The sequence below is a fragment of the Micrasema longulum genome, unplaced genomic scaffold, assembly GCF_059751315.1.
Source record: "Micrasema longulum isolate JH-2025_06_02 unplaced genomic scaffold, ASM5975131v1 h1tg000958l, whole genome shotgun sequence".
NCBI lineage: Eukaryota > Metazoa > Arthropoda > Insecta > Trichoptera > Brachycentridae > Micrasema > Micrasema longulum.
In genome coordinates, this window is record NW_028278149.1 from 458,783 (window position 1) to 486,429 (window position 27,647).

Here is a 27,647-nt window from a genome sequence, read left to right on the forward strand (position 1 = left end):
TGATGTATTTCAATTATAGCCAGCTGATGTTCACATCAAAAGTATTGAATCAGTTCAACATCGATTTTTAAGAAAGATAGGCTGGAGGTTGGGCTTATCCAGAGGCACATAGCAATATCTTCTCCTCAAGACCGTCAAAATAAATCCGACCTTCGAGTCCTATTTAAAATTCTCAACTCGCTCTTTGATGCGCCTGAACTACTGAGCTCGATAAAATTAAATATCCCAACTAGAAACCTCAGACAAACTCACTCTTTCATACCGATAACCATAGAACTAACTGTGGTTTTTATTCCTCTGTGCCCAGAATTCTCAGGTCTGCCGACAAACATACCAGTCTTGATTACTTTGATAACAAGTTGTCTTACGATCACTGAATCTATTCCAATTATAAACACCTCTCTCCTGCTTCCACTCCCACCGAGTCTACTATATACCATTGTGTCTTTCTAATTTCCTTTATTTATTATTTATTTATTTATTAACGGACACTGTCCATGTATACAATTTATAAGGTTTAAATATTACAATAAAATAATAGTTTAAAACATTTAAAAAAAAAGAAAAGAAGCATTGACAAACATAAGGGACATCGAGACAAGATCTGGACTATTTATTTAGTGCTCGTTTAAATCCTTGTAAACTTAAACCAAAAAAGTCCAGATCTTGTTGTGAGTTAACAATACGACAAAGGCGGGTCATTGGAGAATTTAGGTCATAGTTTGTTCTATGCTGATCGATGAACAGTACTTCATTGTTTCTCAATCTACGAGTCGGAATATTGAATTTTACTTGTCCCAGTAATGATGGAACATCGATTATACCATTTAGTATGCCGAACATATATATGGAGTCAATATCAGTTCTACGTTTTTGTAGACTAGAAATATTTAACATTGACTCTATTTCAGCATAAGAATAATGATCTCTCTCTAGTCCGAGCATCCACGCTATTTTTCGAAGCAAGCGATGTTGAACTGATTCAATGTGATTTATGCGATTGACATAGAATGGAGATGCCCATTGGGCGTATATATAAATAAATTAATAGGCACCATCCCCTGGTAATGGCACATATATGCATCTACCATCTTCCAGGGATCAGCTAGCAGCCTCTTAGCCACATGTGCGGCAGTAACTATGATACCTACAATCTACAATAGCTACCCTTCGGATATCTTTCTTTATTTTGTAAACCACAATGTTGAAACAGTGCTTTATTTTTTTTATTTTTTACTGTTTACTTTTTAGCGTGAACACAATTTTTTGTCGATTTATTGGTATAATTTTATGTTGCTAGAATTTCACCCGTCCATGCGCTTTGTAGCTGCAAGACGATTGTTAATCTTGCTTCAATTTTTAAATGTTACCAACCATAAAACACTTGAAGTTTGTAAATGGGGTCTAGGATTTCAACAGTCCATGCGCTCAGTAGCTGCAAGACCTGTTATAATCTAACTACTATTTTTTATTTATTTTAATATCATTTGAACACTAAACTTCATTGTCAAATGAAAACACAATGTAAATGGGGGCTAGATTTTCTTACCGTCCCTTCGCTCTGTAGCTGCAAGACGTGCTGTAATCTAGCGCCTATCTGTTATTATTGAATTAGATCATAATTGGAAACCAGGAACTAGAATCCCACCAAATAAAACTAAAGAAGAAGTAGTAAAAACTAACAAACATCTCTCTAGCGATTACGAAGATACACTACCGACCCACCTTCCTGTTTTGGGTAGGTACATCGATTCAGTATGACGTCATAGTTGAAGATAAAAATCTCCCGACTGACTACAAAGATACACTACCGATACCCCAACCATAAAGTTTTAATGCAAGTACATTGATTTGTACTGACGGGTCTAGAACCCCTCGATACGTTTATCTATGCATTAAAAGTGTCAAATATTTTTTTCCACCTAGCAATTTTTCCTTTAATTACGATTTATTCAAATTTTTAATCGTTCTGAGGTTGGCACTTTTTTTCTAAGAAGCCTATTAAAAATATGAGATAGAAACAAGTAAATTTTGAAGTCGAATTAAATTCTGACCACTGTCAGTTTAGAAAACGAGCGCCTAGATGCAAGAAATAATGTCGCTAGATTCTGCCCTATTAACATATAAGAGTATCTAGGCGTTAGAAAGTTGTCAATGTAAAAAATAAATTTAGTTGCTATATTTTTTCCATCTGTTTTACTATCTTTCTGAAAGAACGCGTCGAGAGTCGGCCTTGTAATCGCTCAGTACTACCTCAATAGATAAATACAGACGATCGTAAGGCATACCGTCTTGGTAATTGTCAAAAGTCATAAAAATCATGTTCAAGCGAGCTTTTTTTTGCTTGAATTGAGATTTATCGGAGTTTATAATCGCTTTGAAGTGAGCTTTTTTTATTACAGAAGCCTATTTAAAATATGAATGAGAACTATTTTAAATGTTAATGAAGTAAGGAACGCGGACTAATTTTTGCGGTCATTCATTGGTTTGTTTCGATCATATGATGTCGAGATGGCAAGTAGGTAAAACATGCCGAGGTAGATACAGATAGTACAGATGTCTCGATATATACAGATAAAGAAAGGGTTCATAATTGAGGCCCCGGTCACAGCTGTTTCAACTCTGGGGGAATATTTTCTCAATGCCGCTGTATAGCACGGTATTTTTCAACTTAACAATAGTGAATTTCATTTTGTTTGTAAGACTGTACTCATGTAAATAAATATACTTTTAAAATTATTTTATAAATCAGAACTATGTTTATTATTGAATAAATATTTTTTCAATGACTTCTTTTTAAAATTATTATGAAAATAAAAATTTGTTAACAAGTGTTACACAATTTTATTATTTTACAAGAACACTACTACAGTTTCGGGAGAGCATTTCTTCCGTTGACGAGTACAGAATATTTTCTATATAGATTCTATACAAAAACAAATGAACTAGTGATAGAACTTTGAGTTAGTTTTTATTAATTTATTTATTATTATTTTTTTATCATTCCATCTTTGCGTACGGACCTCGCTTCCTCTACATTTATACATCTTCTCATGCACGCACGCTAATTATTCCTACTCTTGACATGTCCATCTTAAAGTATTTGATGGACTCGGCCGTGCCATGTCTTTCTCTATCTTCCTCGTTTTCTGCATCCAACGTTCTTTTGCTGTCCATTTGTTCTACATGTCCAAACCGACGCAGCGCCCCTTTCTTGATTCTGCCATTCTGCGTGTCTCAGCCTTACACAGTTCGCGGATCTCGACATTTGCGCACCTATCATGCATCATTTTACCACACATTCGCCTGAGGGATCGCATTTTACCAGCATTTAACCTGCTTTCATCATTATTTTTCCAATTCCATACTTCACTCCCAGAACTCCATTGTGAACTGCTTGTTTTGCCTCCTGCGTTAAACATTTGTTTGCCAAGTAGATTTCAGTGCACCGTTCACCCTGTTCCCGGCACTCACCCTCCTTTCCATCCCTAGTAAACATACTTCCCAGATACACAAATTCTTGTTCACACTGATTGTTTGTTGCCCACTATTAGAAAATGGGAATTAAGTTGCGGAAAAGCAGGGTTAGAACCTCTCGGGAGTTCGCGAGACACACGAAAAGTAAGGATCTGTAATTTCTAAATTACACAAGGAAAAATAAAAACAAATACATAAGTTTAAATCATCTTTATTACAATTAAACAAAACTAAATTCTTAAAATAATAATGACACAAAGCCAATATACACAGGTATTTGTACACTTTGGTAGAAACAATGAGATAACTTATCTTCTAATTTACTGTACAATATAAAATGGGGTCTTAATCTAGACAGTGACGAAGTTTAGTTATGTCCAATACTTTCTTTAAAATTTGGTGCATTTAAATGAGGCCAGGGCTGCGATTTTGATGAGAAGCTAAGGCCGTCATACCTTCACTGAGACGGTATAGTTAAAGATTAATTCTCCCGAGCGATTACGAAGATGCACTGCCGATTCCCCACCTTCAAGTTCTGGGTAGGTACATCGATATGTAACGAGGGGAAGCGTACGTCGCGGTACACACATCTACGCACCAAAGTGACATAGCTTCATTATGACGTCAGTTGAAGATAAATTCTCCCGAGCGATTATGAAGATACGCTACCGACCCCCCACATACGAGTTTTGATGTAAGTATATCAATTTGTCCCGACGGGTCTAGTGCCCCTCGATACATATATCTACGCATTAAAAGAGACAAACATTTTATTCCACTGGATATTTTTTTCTTTAATTACGATTTCTGTAAATTTTGAACAGTTCTGAGGTTGGCACTTTTTTAATTAAACATGTATTAAAAATATGAGTAAATTTTGAAGTACAGAAAATGAAATTCTGACAAAACTGTCAGTTTTGAAAATAAACGCCTAGATGCACAGATAATAAGGCTAGATTCTGCCCTATTGACATATAAGAGCACCTAGGCGTTAAAATGTTACCAATATAAAAAATGAATTTATCGTATTATACGTATCGAGACGTTTAAGAAGCCGGCTTTGAAATGGCTCGGTAGATAAGTACAGACGATCGTTAAGCATACCGTCTTGGTAATTGTCAAAAGTCATAGATGCACAAATGTCGAGATCCATGTTTAGGGCTGAGATGAGCATTATCGACAAAATGAAGAAAGCTCTGCTTTGGTTTGACATGTAAAGCAAATGGACAGCGAAAGAACGGCTAAAAATATTTACTATGCGAGTGTTGATGGACGCCGAAATAGAGGAAGGCCGAGAAAGACATGGCATGATCGGAATAATCGGCGCGCACGCATGAGAAGATGTATGAATGCAGAGGAAGCGAGATCCGTGCGCAAAGACAGAGTGATGTGGCGTTCAATCCTCTCTGCCTACAGCATTGGACATATTCTTGTCATTATACATTGGAATATCTCAATGTCCCTGGACTAGTATCTGAAGTATAAGACTGATCACCTTACCTTACCTTCAGGTGATAAAAATGATCGAGATACGCTGCGATTGGTGTACCAATACAGTGCCGAATGGGAATGATGATGATGCGAATGAAGAATACAGTTCTGTGTATCCCCGCCTCGTCGCAAACCTCGATAAACTCCCTAGGGGGTGAGATAAAGTGCTTGTCTGCAAACAGTTAGATATACTCAAAAAATTGTTGACTATTCTATAACTAAATATAATAAGTTCTTCTATCATACTGCAGGTTCCAAATTCGTTTTCTGGGAAGATCTATATACACAAAATACTGATTTAAATGCTATATTTCATTTTCTGAAGCGTAAGTCTGATCATCTCGCCTTCGTGTGACAGACGATCAATAAACATACATATATGCACGATGAGGAATCACCGTTACATCTCTACAACGGCCGCCTAGTTCCAGGGGCGCGGTTGGCGGCACGGCGAGTAGGGAGCCATCGTCCAGTGTCACGAGGGTTCGGCGATCGCGCTGCCGCCGGCGACGGGGGGCGTGCCGGCGTCCGCCGCGTCCTCCGAGTCGCTCTCGTATTTCTGCCGGGACACAAAAGCAGATAGTAAAAATTGAGAAATACATAAAGCCCCTGTTTTACGTTGACCTAAACTGAGCAAAACTTTTTAAGTGAGGAAATGAAAAATGTATTGAAAAAATGAAATTTAATTAAAATATAATTATTGTACAAGACTGTACTAAATATACTGCAGAAAAATTGTAAGAACTGTCATGATTGGGGATTATTTAAATTTACCAATGATTTTTTTATTTTTATTTATTTTTTTATTTATTTATTCACACTCTTTATCAAAATACAATTCCATGTTCACTTTGCCCAGCTAACAAGGGTACATACCCCGTTCCAAGCTAGGCAATTACATTTTAATATATTATAATAGTTAACAAATTAATATAGAGCACAGACAAACAAAATATAAACTTATTCGGATACACATTTTGATTCATATACATACAGACATACACATATATACACACATATATATAAATATACACATATATACACATGTACATACACACACACGTACATACACCCATGCGCATACACATACATACATTCATAAAAACATAGACAATTTATTTATGCGAAACTTCATGGTTGTCATCTATAAATATATATTTTTTTTAATTATTCCTTATTTTTTATATTTTATTTTTGACATCCAGTAAGGTTCTCCAATCCGTGGCATGCATCAACTTTTCTGACTCCCTACGACCAGCGTCACGAAAGAGCGAGGTCAACACCTTCCGTAACTTGACAACACTCCCGTCTTTCCACGATTCTGGCAAAAGGTTTTGGACCTTTTTGCCTACGTAATAGTGTTGACTCGATGCCAGAACAGTGTTGACCCCTTCACTTGGTATCAGATCCCTATTAGAGTATCTTGCATTATGGTTGTGGTTGACGCTCGGGTAAATGTCTCTATCGATGTGTGTAACCACTACCGTTCTCAATATATACTGTTGAATAATATTCAGTACTCTGAATTCTTTGAAGAGCAAGTCACTTGGATAACGAAATGTTTTTTTAAAAATGACTCGGATTAAAGATTTCTGTGCAATTGCTACAGGTTCAAGGGCGGTTTTTGTGCAAGCTCCCCTCCCCAACCAATTAGACCGTAAGTCAACACAGAATTGGCCAGTGCATGGTATAGGTGTTTCAAGTCCGGGACTTTAAGTATATTTCTAAGTGGGATTTCTATTTCATTAAGAACATTTTGTATTTTTTCAAACAAATTAAAAAAAATACATGCATAAATAATTTTATCTATGGTCCTCAAAATTTAGCTCGATTAGAATGACAGTTGTCAGAAAAAGTGACGACATGACTTTTTAGTAACGTCTAAGGAGTGATTTATATTGACACATGAAAAATCATTTGTATCTGGCATGTTGATTTATTTTTTTAATACAACGCTTGACAACCAACAATCAACATAATTATATAAAATAAGCTTTAAATACAACCTTCGGTCAAAGGGGATTGGCCTACTACTCGGTTAAAGTGTACAATCTACTTCCATTATCCATAAGGACAATTAGTAAGTTCTCACAATATACAATTGCTATTAAGAAATGGATAGTGGAGGTGGGTTGCTCACGGATCGACGAGTGGATCAAGCCAAATAGGTAAAATGTGTGTACTGTTTGGTCTATTTAAATTGGTTATGTTTTTTATGATTGTTTTATTATGCTAATGATAATTAGATTAATTACGTTCTTTAAAAATTATTATTATGTTAACTTTGTTAAATAATTAATTTAAGGCATGTTTCACATTTTGTAAAATGTTTCCCACGGCACGGGACACCCCAGTGAGGGAACATTATTCTGTGTAAAAAAAAAAGAATACAAACAATGTAAAAGTATAAATAAAGAAATGAACATTTTCGGCATACTAAATGGTATAATCGATGTTCCATCATTACTGGGACAAGTAAAATTCCATATTTCGACTCGCAGGTTGAGAAATAATGAAGTACTGTTCATTGATCAGCATAGGGCAAACTATGGCTTGAATTCTCCAATGATCCGTCTTTGTCGTATTGTTAACTCGAGACAAGATCATCTGGATTTAAACGAGCACTAAATAGATATTTTTTTGGTTCGTGTACCTGCACACAAATCTGGATTTTCTCCCAAGACGGTAGTAGGTATATATTTTTATTTATATCCCTACAGAGATGAGGTAGAATTTTTTCAAATTCAAGATTCAGGATTATGGATATTTGAGCGTTTACAGGGCTTATGACCTGTCATTGGCTGGGTTAAGTGGCCACTTTATATAGGTACTACAACATTCCCCATTACGCTTATTTAGCGAATATCCACACCAGGTAACATTTTTGGTTTTTGTATATATGCTACGAATCAAGAACCCATCCACAAGCGAGTTGGAAGCGCCATCTATGCATTGATATTGAAGTTAAGTATTTAATTAGCAGATTACTTTATTTTATGTAGTTAGGACTCATCAGCCGAGTTAAATTAAGTACTAGTAAACGCCTGCAGATGACTTTGCAATTTATTTTTACTTATATTTTTACCAGATTTTTTATAACATTTTTTTGGTTCGTGTACCTGCACACAAATCTGGATTTTCTCCCAAGACGGGAGTAGGTATATATTTTTATTTATATCCCTACAGAGATGAGGTAGAATTTTTTCAAATTCAGGATTATGGATATTCGATGCCAGCCAATGACAGGTCATAAGCCCTGTAAACGCTCGAACATCCATAATCCTGAATCTTGAATTTGAAAAAATTCTACCTCATCTCTGTAGGGATATAAATAAAAATATACTAAATAAATAGTCCAGATCTTGTCTCGATGTCCCTTATGTTTTTCAATGCTTCTTTTCTTTTTTAAATATGTACCGTAAAACGGGGTTAAATTGCACCATCAAGGGTAACATTGCATCAAAAAAAAAAAGTTTTTAGAGACACCTGTTGTCATTGCTACTAACAATAACTCATTGTTTCTCCAAATATTCAATGGATGTCACTTTTCACTCTTACCTAAGGTTATTTTCCATTCAATATGGTACTTTAGTACTGAGCGATTAGCGGTTTGGGTTGGTTGTGCAGTTTTTATGAATAATTTCTATAGGTAATTCTTATCACATCTTCAACAGTGTGTATCATTCTAAGGTGAGTAAAGTGGTTTCGCATGTTGAATTTTGTCATGTATTTGATAATACCAGTATTTCTTACTAAATTTACCAAAAAATATTAATATTAATATTTCCATGTCCATGTGGAATCTATTAAGATACTGAAGGAAAAAAAAAGTGATGCAATGTCACCCCGCCCTAGGGCTTACTTTGCATCATTTTTCAAAAAATTATAGCTTGTATATGAAACTACAAAATATACTTATAACCACAAAAAAGTAAAGGAAATATATTATATAACCATGACATTTATTGTCAAAAACACTACTCATCTCCTCGATGAAAAAAATCATTATAGGTGAAAAGTTATTAAAAAGTGATGCAATTTAACCCCGTTTTTACGGTATTAAATATTCTTTTATTGTAATATTTAAACCCTATAAATTGTATAAATGGACAATGTCCGTTAATAAATCACACCTACTGACAAGCCACGAAATAGCGGCTTAGCTGGTGATTCCTTTAAAAGAAAAAATTGAAAATACGGTTAATAGCCGGAAGGGGAATGTTACCTTGAGGCTGAATGTCTGGTAGGGCAGCAGCTCCTGGTGCAGCGCGCAGGTGTCGGTGGCCTGCAGCCCCGGGACGGGCTCCGCGCACTGCAGCCCGGCGCGCCGAGCCCCGCACGCCCTGAACAGCACCTGGCGAGGAAACCACGGTTACTTTTGCTTTCGCGTTGTAATGGGGAAGTTCGTGCCTCGGGCAATCGGACGCGGCAAATATTAGAGCTTTTAATGAGAAACTTCAGCCCCGTGTGAAATTAGATACAAAAAATGATTTCTTGCGCGCAGTAAAAATTAGAACATTTTAGTACAGCAAATTTTCTTAAAAATGTACAAAAAATAAATATTTATTTTAATAAAAATGTTTTTTTTTTATCAATATTCCTACAGAGATGAGGTAGAATTTTTTCAAATTCAGGATTATCGATATTCGAGCGTTTACAGGGCTTGATGACCTGTCATTGGCTGGGTTGAGTGGCCACTTTACGTTTTTTACAACATTCCCCATTCCGCTTATTAGCGAATATCGACACTGGTATCATTTTGATTCTTGTATATATCTTATTAAATGAGAAAGCATTCATTAGCATGTTGGAGCACCATCTATGTATTGATATTGAAGTTAAGTATTTTTAATTAGCATATTACTTATATCTTATATATTACATACCTCATCTCTGTAGGAATATTGATAAAAAAATATATACCTACTCCCCCTCGGGAGAAATCCAAATTTGTGTATGTACAAAAATACACATACCAAAAAATAATGTTGTTAATAAAAATGCACTACTTTGAACTACGTCACTGGTTCATATGAACCAACCAATGATATGAGAGCTGTGAAGGATATCCGGTTTGCTTACCGTAAACAAACCAACCAGGAGAACTGACAGAGAAGAACCTCTGACGTCACACGCGGAGATATTTCAAAAATTCAAAACTTAAAAATCATAGCGCTGATAATATGATACACAAAAAATATTTTCTTTAGCTTAGTTTAATAGTCAAATAGGTGCGAAGGTTTTCGCGGTCACTGTTATCAATATTATGTATCTTTTTTGGGTGATACCGTGTATGCTGGATTTGATCCGAAGTTTCGGCTAGTTTTTTAGTTTCACAGTTTTCCCTGAAGATGGCTCCTGCAATGGTAGCCGAAACGTCGGATCAAATCCAACATACACGGTATCACCCAAAAAAGATACATAATAGTTTAATAGTCTATTGCCAAAAAAAAAATTAAAAATCACTGAACTTTTTCATTTATTTGGATAAGTGGAGTTCTATTGTACTCTATTTTATAATGTACATAAATAAAATTGAAAATTGAAATGTAGCATTTTTGTTAGGCATAATTTTTTAGCAATTTTATTTGAAAATTATGAATGAAATCATTTTTCCACAATATTCATATTACAGTGGTGAATTACATCACAAAACACCGAGGCTTGAGAAAAATAACATTTAATTTTTGTGTTCTCGCCGGGAATCGAACCCGGAACCTTCCGTCTGTGAGTCAAGCGTCTTGACCACTACACCACGGAGGCCGCCAACATTATAACTGCCGTTTTACATTTTTTTATTGGTATTCATAGTTTGTGATATTTCCTTAAAGTAATAATGCGCCGAGCTATTGAGAAGCCCAATGGGGCATTGTTGGTTAGCGACAACTTCACTCCACTGGCGGCCATTTTGTTTTATTTGACAACAGATGCGTAACAGTCCTAAAAAACGCTATTGTCACTGTGCTTGGCTTTGTTTGTAAATAACTTGGATATTTACGTTATAATAAATAAAAATCCACTATGGTGAATTGCAGTATGTTTGGTTGCAGCTGTAGGAGCGTCAAAGCTGTTAAAGGAGGCAGTTTTCACAGGGAATTGATTTAAAATATTTTCCTTTGAATTAAATTGAATTTTGGCATTTATTGTCCCGACACGTGTATTATGTTGCTTGAAAACTTTCCTTATATCAACATATTTACTTTAAATACATTTTTTCTCAATTCAGGGGATAAATTTGCAAATTTAAGTATTTTTACTGTTGATAATGACAGTTGATTAAGGGCAATATGTCAAGGCCGCATTGGGCATCCATATAATGTCCATATAAGTACTGTTCATCGATCAGCATAGAACAAACTATGGCCTAAATTCTCCAATGACCCGTCTTTGTCGTATTGTTAACTCGAGACAAGATCTGGACTTTTTTGGTTTAAGTTTACAAGGATTTAAACGAGCACTAAATAAATAGTCCAGATCTTGTCTCGATGTCCCTTATGTTTGTCAATGCTTCTTTCTTTTTTTTAAATGTTTTAAACTATTCTTTTATTGTAATATTTAAACCTTATAAATTGTATACATGGACAATGTCCGTTAAAAAATAAATAAATAAATAACCTGAAACGCCTATTTGTATAAATGTTCTGTAAAATAATTTAAATTTTAATTTAAGTGAAAAATATGTATATGTAGGTAATATTTTTTTATAATTCCTAAAAATCAAGATACGCAGCAACAATGGATTTAATTCATTCCATTTGGCAATTCTCCACCTGAGTACGGCCCATTGTTTAGATGTGAACTGTGGATAACTTAATACCCAATAGTCATAGATTTTCCTACGTTTGGGCTCCTCTATAGCTTGGCGCATTGCATTATTACTTTCGCGGACAAACAAACAAACAAACCATCACGCCGTTTCCCCGTAAGGGTGGGCAGAGAGGATAGAACGCCACAACACTCTATCTTTGCATACAGATCTCGCTTCCTCTACATTCATACATCTTCTCATGCACGCGCGCCGATTATTCCGACTTTTGACGTGTCCATCTTTAAGTATCTGTTGGATTTGGTCGTGCCATGTCTTTCTCGGTCTTCTTCTATTTCTGCATCCATCAACATTCGCATTGTAAATATTCTTAGCCGTTCTCTCGCTGTCCATTCGTTCTACGTGTCCGAACCAGCGCAGAGCTCCTTTCTTGATTTTGTCGATAATGCTTGTCTCAGCCTTACATAATGTACGGATCTCAGCATTTGTGCATCTATCTTACATAGTTTTACCACACATTCGCCTGAGAGATCGCATTTTGACAGCATTCAGCCTACTTTCATCCCTGTTTTTCCAAGTCCATACTTCGCTCCCATACATCAGGGATGGGACCAGGACTCCATTGATATTTCCCTATTATATAAGTAACCATTTGGTCAAGTAATTTTAAGTTGAGTAATTTTTTCAAAATAATTATAATAAATGTGTACAGGTGTTTCATCTAGAAGTTTCGGGAAGGTTCATTCTTGCGAGGCGTTTGTTCCTGCAGTGCCCCGGGCGGGCTCTGGTGATAACCTCGCTCGCTTTCAGCCGGGCGTCATCAGGTCCAAAGGAAACCTTTGCGTGAACAACAGCATTTAACAATGCGACAGAATACTCCGATACGATTTTACATGTAAATAATGGCACGGACGGTCTCACCTGGTGGCGGTCCCCCAGGATGTGTTTAGTGCAGTGTCTGGCCGAAGGCAACGCGGGCCGGGGGCACTTGACCCCCCCCTCTGTGAAGACGCAGCGCCCGCTCGGAGGGGCAGAGCTGCGAATGTTACCCTCCGTTATCTGAAATAAAACCCACGCTGTGAGAAAGTTGAAATATTTGCGTCCTTTTTAGTATTTATTCACCGAAACAGCAACGTAAATATCGCGAGTATGTTTAAATTTATTGCAACATAAAGAGGGAAAACATTATAGAGAAGGGAATATAATATTACAATTATGACCTGTCATTGGATGGTTTATTTCTATTGCCAAATTTTTATACTTTCTGCATCGTAATTTATTCATGTAAAGACTATTTTCTTCCTAAACATGCGTCAACCGCATGTCACAATTTAGTAAAATGTCAAAATAAGACACTTAAACAAAATGGTCAATTATTGCACGTACTTATAATTTAGTTTGAGACAAAAATTTACACATTTTTTTATTGACCTTGATTTTAGTCACCATTTTGGGCAAACGCGGCGGCGCGCGGCTCGGCGTCATTTGACAGATGAGTCTCGAAAATTTTTCAACATAAAACCGGGGTTAGAAAAACATAAAAAACGGCAATTGGGGGGATATTTGAATGAGAATGTGTGGCTTAGTTTGAAGGTTTTTTTAAAAATAGAGACAATATTCGTTACCTTGGCTCGTTTCTCACACAGTTTCCTCTGCAGAACGGCGTCCGTACCGTGGCGCTTCCGATACGACGTAGACGCCTTCAGCAGGGCTAGTTCGTGCCTCTCCTCCGCCGTCTTGGCTCCCTGGTTGTATATACTGCCTGAAAACAACAAAACAGCCTTATAATGGTCTCTTCCCTTAGACAAAATCCAAACTTTAATACTTCTAAAAATGGCTTTCGTTTTGGGGAACTTAATATGTAACTGTATTTGCATATAAATTACCTTAAATCAATACTATTACTCAAAGGGAAATAGGCAAAAGAGGAAAAGAAAGATTGAGGAAGAGAAAGGAGATGTTTCTTCAGACGTGATTTAAACCGAGATAATGTAGTAACATCTTTGATGGTGGATGGGAGATGATTCCACAGTCGAGCCGCATGGACACTATATGAGTTAGAGAAGAAAGAGGAATTGTGGATGGGTATTAGGTGGGTGCTTTGAGAATTAGAACGAAGAGGTAAACCATGAACTGATAAGCGTCAACGGAGGTATATAGGAGCATTGGGACTATGAAGTACATCGAACAGAAGTGTGAGGGAGTGATAGTCTCTCCGCTGTCTATTTTCGAGCCATTTCAGTTGCCTACGATGATCAGAAATGTGGTCATATTTCTTAAATGAACAAAAATATACCTTATGCGTGTATCCTGAAGTTGTTCAAGTTTATCGAACAATGTCTCAGATGGAAAAGTGGGGGGACATCGAAGCATCACTCGGAGAATTAATTTTGGTACATTTATTAGAGGGTCGTGATAGACCTCACAGTGTGTGAATTGGCCACTTAAACATAGCAAATGACAGGTCATAAGCCCTGTAAATGCCCAGACTTCAACATTCCCCTTTCAAAAGTGTTTTACCTCTGTTGCGAATTTTTTTTATTTTAACAACGACTAGGAGGAAATCTAGTCTGTCTAAGACATTGCAGAATATAGATAGTGTTTTTCTGGGTTATTATGCCGTGTTTGTGGGCTTTGTATTGCCGACGTTTCGGAGCACATTGCAGTGTCCATCTTCAGGGCTGAATGTATGAGTGTATGAGTGCACAAACACGGCATAATAACCCAGAAAAACACTATCTGTATTCTGAAGGCCGTGAAAACCTACGAACCTTGATTGCAGAATATCTCTGTTCAAAGTGACCATAAATTTATTATTTTTTTATTGTTTACTGTCCATGTATACAATTTATAGGGTTTAAATATTAAAATAAAAGAATGGTTTAAAAAAAGAAAAGAAGCATTGACAAACATAAGGGACATCGAGACAAGATCTGGACTATTTATTTAGCGCTCGTTTAAATCCTTGTAAACTTGAACCAAAAAAGTCCAGATCTTGTCTCGAGTTAACAATACGACAAAGACGGGTCATTGGAGAATTAAGGCCATAGTTTGTTCTAAGCTGATCGATGAACAGTACTTCATTGTTTCTCAACCTACGAGTCGGAATATTGAATTTAACTTGTCCCAGTAATGATGGCACATCGATTATACCATTTAGTATGCCGAACATATATATGGAGTCAATATTAGTTCTACGTTTTTGTAGACTAGAAATTTTGAGCATTGACTCTATATCAGCGTAAGAATAATGACCTCTCTCTAGTCCAATCATCCACGCTACTTTTTGAAGCGAGCGATGTTGGACTGATTCAACGTGATTTATGCGATTGACATAGAATGGAGACCAGAGCACTATTCTAGGAGGCATATTCTAGAAGAGGGCGAACAGTTGAGCAATAAAGAGTTTTGATTGTACGGACATTAGTAAAATCAGAGGGTATTCTGTTAATGAAGCCAAGTAATTTCAGTGATTTATTTACTGTATTATCTATATGCTCGTTGTATGTCAGTTTATAGTCCAAAACAACTCCTAAACCTCTGATGGACTTAACTACATCAATTGTGGAGTTTTGTATTAGGTACTCGAAGGAAAAAATTAACATTTTTAAATATTTAGCTCTAATTTATTGACTTTACGCCATCGGTTAAAAGAGTTAATGTCTGATTGAAGAAGAGAACAGTCTTGTAAAGTTTGGATTATTTTGAGAATATTGTTGTCGTCTGCGAAGAGCCAAAAGGAAGAGTTAGAGAATGATTTAGCAACATCATTAATAAACAAATTGAAAAGCAGGGGGTGCCAAATGGGCAAACTCAGTCAAACTTTCATCCCCTGTATTTATCGGCATAGATCAATTTATTTATTCATATTTTTCTCTTACAAACTATAATTAATAATAAAAATAATGTGACCTCACTGGGGTTACCCGTGCCGAGGACACTTAACAATATACTTTTTTTAAAATGTTTTTACATTTGAGAATAAACAAAGAAGACTAACTTAATAAACAGAGATAATTAACAAAATATTCACAGTTTTAAAAACTAGCTATATATGAACATCGATATTATTTATATTACAAAACGCACAATGAAAATAACAAAAACCTAACATAAGCTATACAACAATATTTTGAGTTTGTCCAAATTTTTGTAGACAAGGACTGGATTCAACTCCCTGGGGAGCTGTTCATATTAACATATTACAACAGAGATGAAGAACATTTAAGAGAAGGTAATATAGAAGTCGAGGCATCTACAGGGCTTATGACCTGTCAATGGCTGATTTAAGTGGCCACTTTACACACTGCGCAACATTCACCATTCTGCCTATATTTAAACACCTATATTCCTTTAATTATTTCATCTGTTGATGTTTGTGAAGTTTAAATATAGGCAGAATGGTGAATGTTACACAGTGTGTAAAGTGGCCACATAAACCAGCCATTGACAGGTGGTCATAAGCCCTGTAGATGCCTATACTTCTATATTATCTTCTCTTAAATGTTCACCATCTCTGTCGTAATATGTTAAAATAACCTATACACTTGTGGAGCGGTTGATTCAATATTGGTTTGGGCGATTGAGACGATCCATTTTACTTCTACCTAGCTCCACTATCCATTTTTTTATAGCCTTTTTGAACATTTTCTCGTTCCTAACTGTTTAAATAGATGGTGGAAGTAGGTTATAGATCTTAATTGAATAATACTCAAAATCCTTTTGTCCGAAGTGGTATCGGCCAACTCCCACCGCATGTTCGTTAATGTCACGTCAACTCACAGTGCGTCTCCTTCTCCAGCTTGAGGTCGGCCAGGTAGTGGCGCCGCGCCAGGCGCAGGCGCGCCGCGAGGCCGCGCAGCTGCTCCAGGTAGAGCGCCTGTAGGCGGCGCAGCGCGGCGCCCGTCTCGCTCACCACCTCCTCGCACGTGTATATGCCCGCAAACCTGCGAGGATTCATTTTTTAAATTAATAATTTATATGTAAATATCTATATATGTCCCAACACTTATGTATGGAAGTGAAACATGGAACTGGCAGAGGAAGGATGAAAGCCGAGTGAACGCGGTTGAATTGCGATCTCTTAGACGAATGTGTGGGAAATCAATGTATGACAGGGTTACGAATGATGAAATCAGGCGAGAGTGTAAATCTGAGACAAGTATAATTGATAAGATTAAGAAAGGGCCTCTGAGATGGTTTGGTCACGTAGAACGAATGGACGACGAGAGAATGGTAAAACAAGTATATATGGCAAAAATGAACGGCAACGTTAGACGAGGACGACCGAGGAAGACGTGGCATGATCAGATAAACCAAAATCTTAAGTCTGGTCATGTCAAAAGCAGACAGAACCGAAGGCCATGTATGACAAGATGTATGAATGTGGAAGAGGCTAGGATTGTATGCCAGGATAGACGTGTGTGGCGGTCCATTCTCTCTGCCTACCCCTACGGAGAAATGGCGTGATGGTAGTAGTAGTAGTAGTATGTAAATATAAGTTATTGCATCATTTATTTTATTTTATTTTATTTGGGATTTTTACAGCTATTACATAAACAAAATAATTAGAAAAATCTTAACAATACTAAAGCCAATTAAAAAAATCCACTGTAAATATAATGACACATAATATATAAGAAAAGAAGTTTAGTAATTGTATTTGTGTGACGTTTGTATTCATGCGTATGTGAATGTGTGTATGCGTGAATGAATGAGGGAGGGGATACATGTGCGTGTGGGAATGAATGAGGGAGAGGGTGCGTAAATATGAAAAAAATAATTGTTTAAAACTTGTAAATTGTATTAAAAATGGTACAATAAAGAGCTTAGTAAAAAGTTAGAAACCTTTTTGTTAAAATTCAAATGACAAAATGATATAAATTGTATTTTTTTTTTTTAAAGTATGTTAAATTTCAAAACCGTATTCTGAAAAAAAAAAAAAGGCATTTTATTTTAAAATTAATCATCATATTTTAATCTTGTTTTTCTTTTTATGGTCATGTCATACCATATTTATATGCTAGGAATGGCCCACGCACAGACGCACAGAGTGAAGTGGGCATTATTTCATAGCTTAGTTTTACGATGTATTTTATAAAGTGTATTTTTGTAAATAATATGTTTCTTTTTTGGGTGATACCGTGTGTGTGGATTTGTTCCGACGTTTCGGCTACCATTGCAGGAGCCATTACCATTAGAGTTTACCCCGAAGATGTCGTTACAGTATCACACGTTTCTGTGGTTACGGGTATACTTTTTGTACCTGGACGTACGGGATACGGCTTGTTGCGTTCGGGCAATAATATCGCATATTATATGTTCGTTTGGGTGGGGCGGTTAAGGCCGCCTGGCTGTTTTGACCAGGGCATAGGATTGCCCTTACTGCATCCGATAACACCAATATTATTTTTTTTTTAAATTCTCTCACCTGAGGGGCTGGCTATCCAGATTAGTGTCCTCGGCCCCCGAAGAGTCCTCGTCGGCCCCCCCGGCGCGGATGGGCTCGTCTTCCTCCGAGGAACTGCGGCAGTCGAGCGTGCGGCTCGCCTCCCAAGAGTTCACCTCCGAGGCGTCAATATGCTCTGCAACGCAAGAATAAATTATCAATAAAAAGGAAATATTTATTTATTTTTATTTATTGTTTAGAAATATTAACAGTCAGTATATGTTTTTATAATAAATAGATATAAGTTAATATTAGGACATTCATTTATTATGTTTGTACTATTTTAAGACAAAATAAAAAATATAAAAAAATATTTAAGTTCTTATTATTTAACAACATTTTGAATTACTCCAAATTTTTGTAGACAAGGACAGGCTTCAACTCCTTGGGGAGCTGTTAAGATAAACATATTACAACAGAGATGAAGAACATATAATAGAAGGCAATATAGAAGTCTAGACATCTACAGGGCTTATGACCTGTCATTGGCTGGTTTAAGTGGCCACTTTACACACTGTGTAACATTCACTATTCTGCCCATATTTGAACATCTATATTCCTTCAATTCTTTCACCTGTTGATATTTGTGAATATAGATGTTCAAATATGGGCAGAATGGTGAATGTTACACAGTGTGTAAAGTGGTCACTTGAACCAGCCAATGACAGGTCATAAGCCCTGTAGATGCCTAGACTTCTATATTGCCTTCTCTGTTGTAATACGTTAATTCTTATTATCTACTAAAATATTTCAATTATCAACGAGTTGTAAATGACTCGCAATTAGAAAATGGAAATCAAGTTGGGGTAGAGTGGGGTTCAACACTAGCTACGGGACCACAGCCCGATTCAGCTTATACCCGATTTGTTTGATTCTCGATATGCGATATTATGATATTCAAAATACTCACTGAAAGGGTCGACGTTCAGTGGAGAGTCGGGGCGGTCCGATAGGTCACTCACAACCGACACTTGGGAGGCGCAGGACTCGGTTCTCGGTCTCTCGGGACTACAAGCAAACGAGCAATACGTAATAAATAAACACCAGTGGCGAGTGGTGATTCTTTTTATGGGTAATCTACAAAAAATGAGCATAAATTTGTATATACATATAGGTACACAATATATAATTAATATATACATATTGGCATGTTTTTATACTTTTAAACTACTTTTAATTACTTATATTATATATGTAAATAAAATCAATATATTGCTGCTCTTACTATAATGTGGCATTAATTTTGAAGATGTTTTTTAAATTGACCTAAATTTATTGTCTTATATTTCACTTAAAGATTCTTCTCATCGTTTCTTTGAATCCCTTAAAATAAATATGTGTTTATGTTTTTCCTTTTTTATAAAAAATGTTATTACTATTTTATTTTTACATCTGAGCATGTTTTTCATTCTTTATTTCCATTCTTAATTTTTAATTACTCTTACAAATTTTCTTCATTTTTAATATTATTTCCATTTGTAAATACTCACTACAAACTACAAACATTAAAATATCATTTTTTTCACTTAGATTTTAATTTTTAAACAACTTTCATTTATGTTTTCTTTTTCCTTCTCTTTTTTATACTTTCATAATTAACCTTACATATAATTGCTTTATAATATGGAAACTTCACTGGTCCATTAGAATTAAGTCTAATTGTGTAAAATATTAAACTTTGTAACTGTACTGTATGTTTCCTGAATAAAAGAAAATAAAATAAAATAAAAATAAAATACATGGAATTTTTTTCTGTAGTTCTGTCATCGTTGGATTCATTTTTGTAGGAGAAATTTGAGCAAGTTGTGATTTTTTGACGGTTTATTGTAATTACAGTAACACCCCCGTTCTACGTTTTTCAAGGGAGCAAGAAAAAAAGGTGTAAAACTGAGAAAAACGCTAAAGTGAGGAAATGAAGAATGTATGGAAAAAATAGGAATAACAATTTGCTACACTATAGTGTACATATACTTCCAGAAAAATTATAAAAACGGTGATAAGTGGAAATCGACAATATTTTTTCTACCTATTTTCAATGATTTCAATAAAAATATTTTTATATTTTTACAAACAATATTATGTAATCTGTTTTTTTATTTGATTTAAAAACAGCATGTTAAAATTATTTTATGTGTAAATAAAAAAAGACTAAAATAGAATTTGCATAATATAAGATAAAATATTTTTCCTACAAATGTTGGGAAATTTTATTTATACGGTATCACTTTTTTTTCTATGGCATCACTAAAAACAACTGTCATATAACAATGTTTGATTATGTCCAAATGCTTGCAGACTGGCTGGATTTCCTCCCTAGGAAGTTGTTCGTATTTAAAGTCCTTGTCTATAAAAATTTGGACAAACTCAAAATATTGTTGATAAATCTACCTGGTCCATGAAGAAGTATAAATATTGAAAAAATAACATTTTCAGGCGTTGCCCAGTATGTAGGTGAAATAATTCAATTAGATGAATCTCACCCGCATAAATAAAGGTTTCAGCTCTTTAACTTCACAAACATCAACAGATAAAAGAATTGAAGGAATATAGATGTTTAAATATGGGCAGAATGGTGAATGTTACACAGTGTGTAAAGTGGCCACTTAAACCAGCCAATGACAGGTCATAAGCCCTGTAAATGCCTAGACTTCCATATTCCCTTCTCGAAAACTTTTTTCCCTCTCTGTTAAAATAAATTTAAACTGTCATATAGTTCGCGACTTTTTAAACCACCTTTTTTATAACTTTAAACATTTTTATTGTTATGTTTTAAACATCGCAATTTAATGATATTAAAACTTTATTGTTTTTGAACGTTTGTCAACTGCGTATCACGATTTGTACAAGTCAATGTGACGTTTTTGTTCAAATGAAAACTAAAACTAACCCTAAAGGTTAATAGGAACTAGGAACACTTAAACAAAAAGGTAATTACACCTGCTTTGAATATAGGTTAAGACAATAGTTAATTTTTATTTTGGTTTATTATTAGTTTATGGAAGTCTAGGCATATACAGGGCTAATGACCTGAATGTTACACAGTAGGTAAAGTGGCCACTTAAACCAGCCAATGACAGGTCATAAGCCCTGCAAATGCCTAGACTTCCACATTCCCCTCTCAATAATGTTTTTCCCTCTCGGTTGTGATAAATTTAAATATTTATATAAATCATCGTGCTTACTTGACGTAGTGCGTGAGGGAGAGTAACATCTCCTCGGGGCACGGCTTGGGGGAGGGACGCGTGACAGCGCGCGCGCGACTCGCGAGCGTAGCGCGTGCGTGCTCGAAACATAACCTGAAACACATAGAGACAAGTACATTAGTTTATTTATTTATGTATCCTATTACATGAACATGATACGTATATATTAATATGTTATTCATACAACTAATGAAGTGAATGAATGTATTTTTCAAATTTCCTATTTATTCATACCAATATATCACAAATCATAATACAGTAAATAAATCACTGAAATTACCTGGCTTCATTAACAGAATATCCTCTGATTTTACTAATGTCCAAACAATCAAAACTTTTTATTGCTCGACTGTTCGCCCTCTTTTAGAATATGCCTTGTAGAATATGGGTCTGGTCTCCATTCTATGTCAATCGCATAAATAGCATTGCATCAGTCCAACATCGCTCGCTTCGAAAAGTAGCGTGGATGCTCGGACTAGAGAGAGGTCATTATTCTTATGTTGATATAGAGTACAACTAATTCCATAGATATGTTCAGCATACTAAATTAAAATGGTCTACTTTGCTCATGTTCGCAGTTTGCTCGAGTATGCCTCTTCTGTTTGGTCTCCGCAATATGTCACACATAAAGAAAAGTTTGAGAAAATTCAATGGACATTTCTTAGGCATCTTAACTGGAGATGCAGGTATACCGATCTCAATTATATGTCTTCCTGCAAAAAGCACCACTCGCTTACTTTAGAAGATCGCCGTCGACTGTTGGACACGGGGGTGATTCGTGACATACTCAGTGGACGCCTTGATAGTCCGGCTCTTTTGTCGGAGTTATCATTGAATGTCCCCGGCTACCGCACCCGTCACACGTCAAGCTCTCTATTTCATGTGCCTGCAGTTCGTACGAACTAAGCCCAGAACTCTCCAATTATACGTTTTGCTAGTGAATATAATTTGAACTTTCCCCTTATTGATCCATTTGATCGTAAAAAAATAACATTTAAAATGCGCGTCTTAAAATATACTTTTTTGTCTTATACTTATATACATATGACACATACTGCTTTTGATCTACAAGATAGCTTGAGAAAAGTCTCAGAAGAATGTCACTGAAGCCAATCTTGTGAAGTTTCTGAAGCAAATACCGGTTATATACTTTATCAAACGCCTTTAAGATAAGCTAACCAGCACCGAGTGCAACTTCGGAGTGAGGATAAGCGAAGGTTACCCGAGGTCGCGGCGGTAGGAGGACAGCGGCGCGGGCGCGAGGCAGCGGCGCCCGGCGGCCTCGTGGCGGCAGCGGCGGAAGGGCGCGCCCGGGTCGCACAGCGCGTGCTGCGCGCAGTAGGCGCGCCCGCCCGCGCGCGGCAGGTGGCACGCGTGCCGCGCGAAGGCGCACGGCCGCGAGCGCTCCGAGATCTCCTCCTGCACCTGCGAAAGAAATAACAATTTAGCCTGTGACGCGCAGTGGTTTTTCTGGGTCATCGTGCCGTGTGTCGTGGCATTGTTTGGGATGGCATTACGGTGCATCTAAAAAATTGAGGACCGTTTTCACAATAACTACAAAAAGTAATGTTTTCAGGAGAAGGTTTTTTTATTAACATATTACAACAGAGATGAAGAACAAGAAAAGAAGAAAAGCGATTTGCTTATGAATGTTGATAAATCGAAAGTGACGGTTTTTGAAAGGGATGAAAATATAACTATGGGTATGAGTATGGGTAGGCAGTTAAACTTATAATAATTATTTGATTGTATTTAATTAATTTAATGATATTGAAAGGAAGATGAGTGCCGGGAACAGGGTGAACGGTGCACGAAAATCTACTTTGGCAAACAAATGTTTATCGCTGGAGGCAAAACTAGCAGTTCACAATGGAGTTCTAGTGCCAACTCTAATGTATGGGAGCGAAGTATGGAATTGGAAAAATGATGATGAAAGTAGGTTGAATGCTGTCGAAATGCGATCCCTCAGGCGAATGTGTAGTAAAACGATGTATACAGGTGCATAAATGTCGAGATCCGCAAAGTGTGTAAGGCTGAGACATGCATTATCGACAGAATCAAGAAAGGGATGCTGCGTCGGTTTGGACATGTAGAGCGAACGGACAGCGAAAGAACGACTCAAAGGATCTACGATGCGAATGTTGACGGATGCAGAATACGAGAAAGATCAAGAAAGACATGGCACGATCGAGTCCATCAAATACTTGAAGGTGGACATGTCAAAAGTAGGAATAATCGGCGTGCGTGAATGAGAAGATGTATGGATGTAGAGGAAGCGAGGTCTGTATGTCAAGATCGAGTGATATGGAGTTCTATCCTCTCTGCCTACCCATACAGAGAAACGGCGTGATGGTTTGTTTTGTTTTGTTTTTGTATGAAGAACATTTTAGAGAAGACAATATAGAAGTCTATGCATCTACATTTTGTCATTGGCTGGTGTAAGTGGCCACTTTACACACTGTGTAACATTTACCATTCTGCCCATATTTGAACATCTATATTCCTTCTATAATTCTTTCATCTGTTGATGTTTGTGAAGTTAAAGAGCTGAAACCTTTATTTATACGGGTGAGATTCAACTAATTGAATTATTTCACCTACATACTAGGCAACGCCTGAAAAATTATTTTTTTCAATTTCTATACTTCGTCATGGACCAGGTGGATTTATCAACAATATTTTGAGTTTGTCCAAATTTTTGGACTGGATTAAACTTCCTGGGAAGCTTTTAACATTAACATATTACAACAGAGATGAAGAACAGAGAAGATGAAGATAAAATAACTTAGGTCTGTCCATTATTACATGAATTTCCAATTTAACAAACCAGCCACGTGACATCTGACGGAGAATAGCCTATTTCACACATATCATCTTAATCTAAAAAAACGTAAAAACGTAAATGGCACGGCCAAATTAAAGTGGATTGATATTTATTAGATTTGTTTGTACCAATTTGAAATTGATAATATTTTCTTTTTTTCTTTTTTAAATGAAACTTTATAGTTAATGATTTAAAAAAAATATCAATAACAACGCCTTGGTTAACATATTAAAAAAAATTCATATTAGCGTTCCAATAATTTACTTAAATATTAGGTTGGGGTTTCAAATTTCAAAATTTCAGCCAGACGAAAGAATTTGATTCAGGATACGGCACTACCCGATGTAAGGAGTACAGCTTTATTGATTGATTTGGTGTATATTTTGTAGAACTCCATATTTAAACTTATAATTAGAAATCAAACATTGATTTGAGTCTACTGAATACTTTATTTTATTTTTACAAATATAAATACCTAAATTCCCCATTACCTATTAAACACTTATCCTCACCCTTAACCATCGGTTTTTCCCTCAATTATGATTAATGTACATGCTATAGTTCATAAGATTATTTTTATTTTCTACTTAAGTACCTTGAATTATATAACTATATAAGGACATTCAATCCAAATAATCTTCACATTCGTTTGAAAATGCCCTAATAAGGCGAAACAATTGTCACGAAGTTTTATTTTTACATGTTTATATTTGTAAAAATAAAATAAAGTATTCAGTAGACTCAAATCAGTGTTTGATTTCTAATTATAAGTTTATGAGTACAGCTTTACCCACCGTTAAACTACTGGGAGTCTTCCTTCATTCTGACCTTTCTCTTGACGCTCAAATTAGTAGAACGATAAGTTCATGCTTCTACCGGCTGAGACAAATTAAATGTATACGCAAAAATTTGCCAGTTGATGCCGCCTGTCAACTAATAAATTCGTTTGTAGTGTCTAGAGCCAATTATTGTCTACCGATGAATTAAATGATCGCCTAGTCTGACCACAGCGAGACTTATTTTTGGAATCAGTAAGTTCAGTCATATCACTCCACTACTTCGGGAATTACACTGGATACATTTTCCACAGAGGGTGGAATACAAACTTTGTTGGCTTATGTATAAGTCACTGCACAACTCTGCTCCAGAATATCTAAGAGAACTCTGTATTTCAGATGAACTAGCTGACAGGCGCCTTACGCTTAGATCAGCTACATCTACATCGAGAGGAAAAGTTATTATACCTCTACGCAAACAGCGCACTAAATTTGCAACGCGCCTTTGCGGTCGCAGGCCCTACAGCATGGAGTGCTCTCCCAGCAGAGGTGCGAGGCTGTGAGAGTGAAGTGATGTTTAGGAAGAAACTTAAAACCCACTTGTTCTCTAAATTATTTGAATAAATCCATAGCATGTGATGACAAAGTACATTGTTTTTCTTAAATTACAAATTAAAAAAGTTGAAATTAAATTTATTTCTTTATGTTATCACTTTGTAAAGTGCCCTTGAGGTATTATATTACGAAAATGGCGCTATATAAGTTATCCATAATAATAATAAAAGCCTACAAGGCGTTTAAATAAATTAATTGTTCATCAAAATTATTGACACCCAGTTCTTCCTACATAGAATTAAGAATAGTCCAGAAAGAGCGAAGAATCATATTTGAATACATCGGACTGTGTCCAAAAAACCCCTTACTTTTTACCACTTTCACCGCGCGCATGCGTGAAGTCACCGCGTAATGTTGCCAGACCGCGAAAAATATCATCATAACACAAATGTAAGATAATCATACATTTTTTTTAATTTTTAAAAATCGGGTTGTGGTCCCGTGGCTAGTGTTGCGGACTCACGGATCAGAGGTCCTAGGTTTGAACCCCACTCTACCACAACTTGATTCCCATTTTCTAATAGTGAGTTATTTACAACTCGTATGAAAGTGGCCCCAAAAATCTAAATATTTGGCTACATAATAAGAACGCAAATATTTCCTTTTTTCTAAAAAAAAAAAATTTCTCGAAAATTTTATTGTACACGCGGAAAAATTGTCACAAGAGAGTAATTGAATTAATGAACTTTAAGCGGATATTTTTATATCATGTTAAATAATATATGATTAAAGATAATGTCGGTCAAACGTCCACCACGGCGTTGTTTAATCCGAGGTCCAATTTTCATTAGACGAGCAAAGTAGGGTAAAAAAAATTACTACCCTGGCAACACTAACGAACTTTCCATTTTGTTTTCTTTGACAATCTGACAGATGGAAAAATATTTCCATTTTTAAGTATTGCATTTGCTACTTACAAATGAAATGTGATTCCATCCTGTTTCTGCAAGATCCCAGCAGTATTTCTACACTTTAAAACGACACAACACGGCATAGTTTAATTCAAATTGGGAGTTGCGTACTGAGAGACGTCTACAAAGAAACTAATGGATCAAAACGTAAAACTACTCTTGTTAATTGAATCGGTATTCACTTCGTAATACTTCATAAAAAAAGGTTTTATGTCACCCGTCGATGGGAGGAGGGCTCTCCCGAAACTGTAGAAGTGTTCTTGTAAAATAATAAATTTGTGTAACACTAATAACAAAGGTTTATTTTCATAATAATGTAAAACTACTCGTTTAAGAGTAGTTTAGTCGCCTTCTGTTTGATGCGCGTATGCGGTTTCTGGACTTTTTTTAATTCTATGCCTTCCTAATATCAAAATGTTTACCTGGGCTCGAAGCGCGTCTTCCTCACTTTTCTGCTTTGCAGCAGCAGTCAGGTTCTGCGAACCGGCCGGAGACGGGGACACTTTAAACGGAGCCACCATCCTCACTATTTTCGTCTGGGTTGGTTTAGGAGTCGACATTGTCTCGCCTACTTCAAAAACACTCACATATTATCACTGACACAATCTGGAGTAAACAGACCAACACTTCCGGAAACTTTTGACACTTGCGGAATCTGCAATAAAAAATAAAAAAAACACATTTAAATTTTCCCGCCGAAGATATCAAACTGGGGTGACAAATTCAGATTGTCATTTGATTTTTTTTAAATGTGTGATAAAAAGACAAATATAAATACAAACAAAAATCATTTAAACATTTTAAAACACATTTTATCACATCTTTTAGAAAATTAACGACACGAAATCAAACTGACGCAATTTAAAGAAATTTTCGACGACACTAGCTCGTATGCGGTGGTGAGTCGGCCATTTTCGGAAGAATAACATCATACCTGAGGTTCGTCATTTTAATGTTTTAATTTCAGGCATATATCCGACGCAAACACCGTAAAAATATTTCTAAATCAATGTTCAAGCATTACTCTAAAACTGTACGTATTTTTTATGTGTTTTCCATACCTGGGAATATTGCAGATCGCCGCTCACATCGGGAGAGATCACCGCGAGCTCACGGAAAATATTGCAATGGCGAAT

The 27,647-nt window shown here is 36.1% G+C and overlaps 1 protein-coding gene across 1 annotated transcript; it reads right to left on the reverse strand.

Annotated features, from left to right (window-relative positions):
• Positions 1 to 3,672: 3,672 nt before the first annotated feature.
• Positions 3,673 to 27,640, reverse strand: LOC148277903 (KAT8 regulatory NSL complex subunit 2-like). The gene is made up of 11 exons (XM_088232232.1): positions 27,573 to 27,640; positions 26,934 to 27,166; positions 22,608 to 22,810; positions 21,365 to 21,478; positions 19,093 to 19,190; positions 18,165 to 18,318; positions 16,517 to 16,680; positions 13,360 to 13,496; positions 12,656 to 12,793; positions 9,194 to 9,322; positions 3,673 to 5,527 (listed from the first exon to the last, which is right to left on the reverse strand). The coding sequence occupies exons 2-11, from the start codon at positions 27,069 to 27,071 to the stop codon at positions 5,444 to 5,446; spliced, it is 1,359 nt and encodes a 452-aa protein (XP_088088358.1). The 5' UTR covers positions 27,072 to 27,166; positions 27,573 to 27,640; the 3' UTR covers positions 3,673 to 5,443.
• Between the last annotated feature and the right edge of the window lie 7 nt (positions 27,641 to 27,647).